The sequence below is a fragment of the Oryzias melastigma genome, linkage group LG16 (assembly GCF_002922805.2).
Source record: "Oryzias melastigma strain HK-1 linkage group LG16, ASM292280v2, whole genome shotgun sequence".
NCBI classification, from domain to species: Eukaryota; Metazoa; Chordata; class Actinopteri; order Beloniformes; family Adrianichthyidae; genus Oryzias; species Oryzias melastigma.
Window position 1 is genome coordinate 5,821,466 of NC_050527.1, and position 6,939 is coordinate 5,828,404.

The window sequence follows — 6,939 nt, forward strand, 5'->3', positions numbered from 1 at the left end:
TCCGATAAACAAAATACTTAATGTCATAGAATTTGGGCACAAACTGTAATTATTTATTTTACCTCCATGATCAATTTTCAACCTGAATAAGAAGGGAAATCATCTATACATTACTACCAAATCCAATCCTATATAATGCAAAAATCAACTTTTTTGAGCTTTCAAGTTAAATAAAATGTTATTTCCTCACAAAAAACAACCCCAATTTTGCTCTTATGGGGTCCAGATGACCCCACCCTTATATTGATGTGTTATCCCTCCCACGATTAAGGTGGAAAGGGTGTTATATCTGTGGTGAAGTGGTTCTTCTTGCACATAACCTGCAGGAACAACAACGGTTAACCGGCTCTAGGTTGACGTCATGAAAAGGGCGGCACCCACAATGAGCTAAAGGTCGTACCTCAGAGATTACGTCGTTTTACTTTTGGGTAGGAAAAGGAGCTCCTGGAAATAACTCATATTTCATGAAATATGTGTTGTTTTGTATTTCAAAGGTGATATATATGGATATAGTTATCTCTGAAAGGCTTAAGAAAATCATGATATAGGCCCTTTATTGTGTGTTTAGTTTCTGACTCATTTGAATAAATAATGTAATTTTGAGCATCATTTTCTTTATACTTGTCCTCCATCACAGGCAGGAACATGTTAAGAGCTTGATTTTCATCAGAGTGGGTGTTTAAGAGGTCATGGCTCCTTCCCCCTGCTGTGTGTTTGCCTTCCTGCCCCCGCTTTGATCCCTCTACTCACATCGTTTCTTGTAACTCTTTCCTCTGCTCTCTGCCCCGACTCCCAACCACCCCAGTCGAGATACCACAGTGAAGGTGTGGCACGTTCCCACGGCAACGCAGCAGAAGAACTTGGGGGGTCACACCGGCGGAGTCACCTGTCTGTCTGCGCCTCCCCCCGAGTATTGCAAGAGGCTGGGTGAGGACAGAAATGTGCTGTGACTGTCGCTGAGTAATGCCTGTATCCTGCGGCCGGGTAATTATAGGAGCGGTTCATCAGATCAGCCCCGGCGAGAGAGAGCCTCCGCAGACACGTTTAGAGAGTTCAGCGTCTGTCTGAAGCCGGCAGCCTCTCCACGTTTGACTCTGCAGCTCTCCTCCTCACACCCCCGCCTGCTTCTGGAATCAAACTGTAGAAGTGCAGAGCTCCTTTGCATTGATCGGCTTTCATTTTGTTTCATTATAGATTCATATATATATATTTTAATAACCTTTTGTCTTCTGTTTCTCATCAGCCAGGTCGCTGTCATTGTCTGACAATGAGAGGTTCATTTTGAGTGGCTCTGCAGACTGCTGTGTGAGGATCTGGGCCCTGAGCATCGGTATGCTTACCATATAATGTACAGGTGTCAGGACGCACACTTTAATGTATGTGTGAGCCCACGCGCTGTCAGTACTATTTCCCTTCCTCCTCCAGGTCAGTGTGTTAAATCGGTCTACACATTCAACGCCGTGGCTTCTCTCTGTTTCCTACCAGAGGGGGACGGCTACATCATCACTGGATCAGGTGTGTCTCTGCAGTGACAGATGGCTTGTGACTTGGTGAACAAATTAATTGGAGCCTGAAGTAGTTGTATCACATCCGATTTATGTCTGGTGTCTGATTCTGTACCTGTTACCCGCCACACTTCATCTGGCTGTTTTTATGGGTTCAAGTCTAACATGCAGTTGAACCCCGTGGCACCGGCTGTCAGGAGGTTAGGGGGGGTTAAATCCTCCATCAGGCTCAGTTGGATCAACCAGAACCGGCAATAATCACTTACTGAGCTCATAATCTCCTGCTTTGTAGACGGCGGGAAAGTTCAGGCGTGGAGCTGGCAGACCTTTCAGAACTGTCAGTCGGTCAACGCTCACCAGGAGGCTGTAACCTCCATCCAGGTGTGTGGCTCCTCCTCTATTTCAAACTAAAAAGTCCAGAAAATACAAGTAATTAAAGAAAAGGTAATCAAAAGCTTCTACTTCCACACTTTTTTATCATCCCCAGCTCTCTTTATTTAGTGCTTTCAAATGGAAATCAAAGATATTTGTTAAGATGTAAGAAGTAGAACTTGTCTATACTGGGTGTTTTGTGCAAAAGAAAGGCTTTTAATGAATAATAAAACCAGGAGCTGCAAATTCACTTCTTTTTTTTATTTGCAATCATCATAAAATGCCTAAAGCATGAAAATGTAGCACATCGCTGTCATCTCTTTGTCGTTTATCATGCACGGCGCACAATCCATTTATAACCGACAGCGGCGCAGAAACATCTTTAAATTATTTGTACACTTTTTTTATTTGCTGAAACATGGATTCACTTTCTTTCCTCTAACACACACATTAAGTGGGTAAGGACTCGGATCACCATGACAACCGTGTCTCTAATGCCCTCCACAGTCTCAGGGTCCGCTGGTGTTCAGCGGCTCGGCTGAGGGAGGCGTCTCCGTGTGGGAAAACAGGTGTTCGGATCGAGACCCCCTGAGGCTGCTGCACCACTGGAGCGGCCAGGTGACAGGCTTCAGCGGGGGGGCGGGGGGCCGTCTGACCCTAAGCCCGCGGGGGGACAGGGTGTTCTTGGCTTACGGTCGAGCCTGGCTCAAGATCCTACACTGGAGGACAGGTGAGCTCTGGAGCGGACGGCGCCGAAATCTGCATAATCCTTCCAGCCTAACATCTGTCCAATTATCACAGGAATGATATCCAGGTTGACCAATCACAGCAGCATCACCGGCGTAACAGATTGTGTTCACCAGACAGGAGGCCTCTTAATTGGCTCCAGCTACGACCTGGCGAACGGAGAGAGCGGGCTTAATTGTGAGTCGCGGTGTGAATCAGGAGTTGCTCTCTCATCTCAGAGTGTCAAAATGTAGAGAGGGCTTAAAGGACTAAATGGAAAGCACTTTGAGTTCCTCCACTAACTTCCAAACCTTTAATTGCCTCTCTGCTCTCTCCAGTGTTCTTGCTGCCTCGGTGTCGGTACCTGGCCTCCCTGACCTGGTCAAACGCTCCCAGAATCCTCTGCTTCGCGGCGTGGACCACTGGGAGCGGAGACCATCGCTGGGTCACTGGAGGTCAAGACCTCATCGTTTGGGAGCAGCTCCCCAGTTCTGGAAAGCAGAGGTGGAGACACTACTCAATATCACTGAGTCTAAAAGCTCCTTTCATAACAGGATTCAGAATGTGTGCTTTACAACTTATACCAACAAATGTGTAATGATGGCTTTTACTGCAGGGGTGACATCACCGTAAAGAGGGACAGCCGAATGGACTCCTGCTCTTTTGAGTCGGAGGCAGACACAGAGGAGGATGAGGAGACTGATGGTACGCGGCTTCACGCTTTCTTGAAACCCTTAAAGTTCCCCTTCAATGAAAATCGTGTTTTTTGAGTTTTTAACATGTATGTGTGGCATTTTTCTTGAACAAATGTAATAAGAAATCATTTTGTTTTTGCATTTCCGAGTATTTCTCCTTGTAAATCGCCGTCAATCAAACTGTCGCAGACAGGCTGCTTGAGTTAATGAGAATTTATTAATGCTGCACATGCACTAAACCCTCATCTGTTCCTAGTGTGTCTAGTTCAGGTTCTGGAGAAGAGAAGATGGTATCTTCACATTGACTGCAGTCAAATGAGCAGTCGTTCACATTTCTGTGGTCAAATCAGTCACTGGATTTTTGGTGTGAGTTTCATCCAATACTTACGGTAGCAGGACTGAGAATGCTGGAAAATCTCCACCAGACTCCACGGAGCTTCTTGATGTGACCATGGAAATGTGAACGGCGGCTCATTTGACCGCAGTTGGAAAGGATTGTAAATCAATGAAAGAGCATTTTGATGTTAGCTTTTATTATTTTCTGCTCTGAGAAATCAATAGATTGAATATATTAATTACAGCAACGTCAATAAACATTGGAGAATTAGCTAAAAGAGTCTTTGGTGAACTGGAAGGAGAAAGAATCAGGATTTTGGAGGAAGTTCAGTCCATGAAGATCTTCAATTCCTTGTCCGAGCTGACATCCGGATCAGAACCATACGACTGGACATTACCAACATTGCTTGACATTTTGATTTAGCAGCGGTGAAGATTTATGCTAGACTGACACAGAACTAACATAATCAGACGGAGGGGCCAAAGACACGCCCCCTCAGAGGAGATTTTGTAAAGAGAGGCTTCAGATCAACATGAAAAATGGCTTTTTAAGACATTTAGGTTGTGGAATTTTGGTTAAAAGCTTCATTACCATAATTAAAACACTACTGGTAACGTGTTTTTAAAATAAAAAATAATTGTGGGACTTTAACGGAGCTGCTAAGATGAACATTGGGGTGTTTGTTTTAGATGATGCAAATCCTAAAGGAACTCTTGTGGAATTTAGATTTCGATGACGAGGAAGGAGAGGACAAGGGTCCCGACGAGGTCGAAGGTGGAGGCTCGTGGCTGCGCTGCGCTCTCCAGTGAGCAGTGGCGAGGACGTGGCGGCCTGCAGCCATGAAGAGGACAGAAGAGGCAGAGCGTACAGATGAAGTGTTAGTGTGTGTGCACAAGACGCAGATTGTTTTCCATGTAAATATTTTCACACACAATAAAGCTGTCATCTCACCTTTAAATTAGCATTTCTCGTCATTTTTTTTTTTTTACCCCCTCCCTCTGTGACCCTGTATCTTCTTGACACGTCGGTTCAACACCCCTCTCTGCCGGTGCAAGCTGTGCAAATGAATGCTAATTAAATCTCGCTCCATCACGTTGATTCCTTTTCTCCACCTCCTATTTGCCGTCTCCTTTCCTCTGGGGTGTCCTTTGCTGATTTTGTAAACATCTTAGGAGAGTTTCTTTCTTTCTTTTTTAACCTCTCCCACAAAATGATCTCATTAATGTCAGCCTCGCTATCATTTCTATTTGCCTTGACTAATTCGTTTTTCTTTCTCTTTGTCCGTTTAATTGAACCTTTAAAAAAAACATAATTAGCATTTAAATCTCTTTCCTACAGTCTTTTGCCCTCCCCTACATGGTTTTCTCTCCCGTCTCTTACTCCAGCAGACTCTACATGCCTCAGTCACTACGGCAACCAATGCTTTTTTTTTTTTCTTTCCCCCACTCTTGCTTTCTGTATCTCCCGCCTTTCCCTCTGTCTCCTTCTCTCATTCCCTCCTTTCACTGCCAGAGGTAAGCCTGATAACTGATATGTGTCGGGGAGCTGGTGTGCGTGTTTGTGTGTCTCCGTGACATTTCTTTGGCATTTAGGCAGCAGTCGCTGATAAGAAGTTGCGTCTCTCGGCTCAAAAGTGCCGCACTAAGTACGGGGTCCGTGCGTAATGCTTCTAATGATGATTAATTTTTCTGAGCTCAGGTGTGTGCCCTGTAATGACAATAAATCAGACAGTGTTTACTTCTGGATGCTTTTGCAAGCAGGCGTGGATTCTGCACAAAGCTGCGCGGCGCTCTGGAGTGTGTGTTTATGTGCTCCTCTTTTTGAAGAAGTGTCAGCATTGGCTTAGTGCTGGCATGTGTGTTTACATGGTTATTATCTGACAAAGTGGATTAAGAAAAAGAAATCAGGACACTCCCCCTTCCTCTCCTTCCCTCTTTGCCCTCCTGTCTTATCTTGCATAGATGATCGGAGAAGAAGAGTCTCAGTGAACAGAGCAAAGCGATGGAGAGATGGTAAGATAAGCATGGGATGTAGATGCATAAAATGTCATTCTGAGTGATGGCTGGCACTATAATCAATGTCTGAGCGGCTGAGGTCTTGCAGGTTGCCTGTGGGCGATGAGTTTTCTCTCTCTATCCCTCCATCACCTCTTCTTCTTCTTCTTTTACCTCCAAATTTTCTTCCAGCTCCATCTCTCCTGTCACACGACTCGCTGCTCTCATCTCTCTCCTCCTGGTTGCTCTGGTGACACAGCCCTCCACCTGTAACCGTGACGACAGCGAAGTTGAGGAGCAGGTGGACACTCTGTCAGTCCAGCTGTCCGTGACAGCCCAGGTCACTACCACCCCGCCGTGGGCAGTGGTGTGGGGTCCCACTCAGCCTCTGGAGGATGAAACCAACCACTTCCTCCCCAGCCAGGAAACCGACTACCTCCACCTGCATGGGAGCCAGCAGGAGGTCAGCACCGCCACACCTGAGGACTGGATTTACCCTGATTTAGGCATGCACCCCCAAGAGAAGGCACCGCTGGAGTCTAGGGACCACGAGGAGGCGGAGAATGGAGGGACAGAGGCGGAGGAGACGGAGCCTGAGGAAGGTGGGCACCAGGAGATGCGCATGAAGGATTTCTGAATAAAGGTGGCTTGAGTGGACAACCGTGTGAGTGCATCAGAGGTCCTCCGAGGAATTAGCTGTCACCAGGGCGAAAGCTGCCGTCCCACTGAGTGCAGCTGGCTGAGTCTGAGGCGGGGAGGTGCCTTAAACCCAACAATACAAAGAGGAATTGGCTCCTGTCAAAACTGCAAAAAAAGAGGAGACGTCTCTGGATTGTTGTTTCAGTTGGAGGCGTACACATTCAATACTATATCTGAAAAGACTAGTTATTTAAATTTGTTTTTTCACTTAAAGACGAGTAACTTGATGTGTGTGTGTTACAGTGGACCCTCAGTTCTACGTCACCGTGACCATCTCGTCGCTACTCATCCTGACAGCTGTTGTCATTACAGCCAAACTCTGGTAGGAATCCGAACTCCAAAATGTTCTGTGTATGAATACATTAATTATGAAGTGGCCTTTGCTGAATATTAATGAGGGATTTTTCCTGAGTGAGGCGGATGCTGGTCAGGAAACATATTGATTAAAGAAAACAGCTCAGGGGTTATTGCCAAAGAAGTTTTTATTTTGTTAAAAAGGCATTTAGGTATGAAGATCCCTAATGTTTGTACTTTATATGTAGTTTTTTAAGATTTATAGAAATTTGATTGTTGTTGGAGTTGGGATTATGACTACATCAAAGAGTTAGAAG

The 6,939-nt window shown here is 45.6% G+C and overlaps 3 protein-coding genes across 4 annotated transcripts in view; 2 read left to right on the top strand and 1 right to left on the bottom strand.

Moving 5' to 3' along the window:
- The window catches only part of si:ch211-154o6.3 (uncharacterized protein LOC563854 homolog), a gene marked incomplete in the record, with an annotated part of 9,075 nt that extends 4,482 nt beyond the window's left edge, over nt 1–4,593 (top strand). The window contains 9 exon segments of the mRNA XM_024267811.2: nt 806–927; nt 1,244–1,330; nt 1,426–1,515; nt 1,798–1,886; nt 2,385–2,607; nt 2,679–2,801; nt 2,942–3,107; nt 3,220–3,308; nt 4,362–4,593. Coding sequence (XP_024123579.1) covers nt 806–927; nt 1,244–1,330; nt 1,426–1,515; nt 1,798–1,886; nt 2,385–2,607; nt 2,679–2,801; nt 2,942–3,107; nt 3,220–3,308; nt 4,362–4,444 — 1,072 coding nt within the window.
- A 149-nt stretch (nt 4,594–4,742) lies between these two features.
- The window catches only part of pianp (PILR alpha associated neural protein), a 6,484-nt gene continuing 4,287 nt past the window's right edge, over nt 4,743–6,939 (top strand). The window contains exons 1-4 of one of the 2 annotated variants that reach the window (XM_036216101.1): nt 4,743–5,149; nt 5,597–5,647; nt 5,822–6,231; nt 6,572–6,650. In XM_036216101.1, coding sequence (XP_036071994.1) covers nt 5,637–5,647; nt 5,822–6,231; nt 6,572–6,650 — 500 coding nt within the window. In that variant the 5' untranslated portion in view covers nt 4,743–5,149; nt 5,597–5,636. Of the gene's footprint in view, nt 5,648–5,821; nt 6,232–6,571; nt 6,651–6,939 lie in introns of both variants that reach the window. The other variant, XM_036216102.1, reaches the window with a different exon arrangement.
- The window catches only part of cops7a (COP9 constitutive photomorphogenic homolog subunit 7A), a 22,239-nt gene continuing 21,103 nt past the window's right edge, over nt 5,804–6,939 (bottom strand). The window contains exon 8 of the mRNA XM_036216100.1: nt 5,804–5,896. Within this exon, the coding sequence (XP_036071993.1) occupies nt 5,854–5,896 (43 nt within the window). The 3' untranslated portion in view covers nt 5,804–5,853. The remainder of the gene's footprint in view (nt 5,897–6,939) is intronic.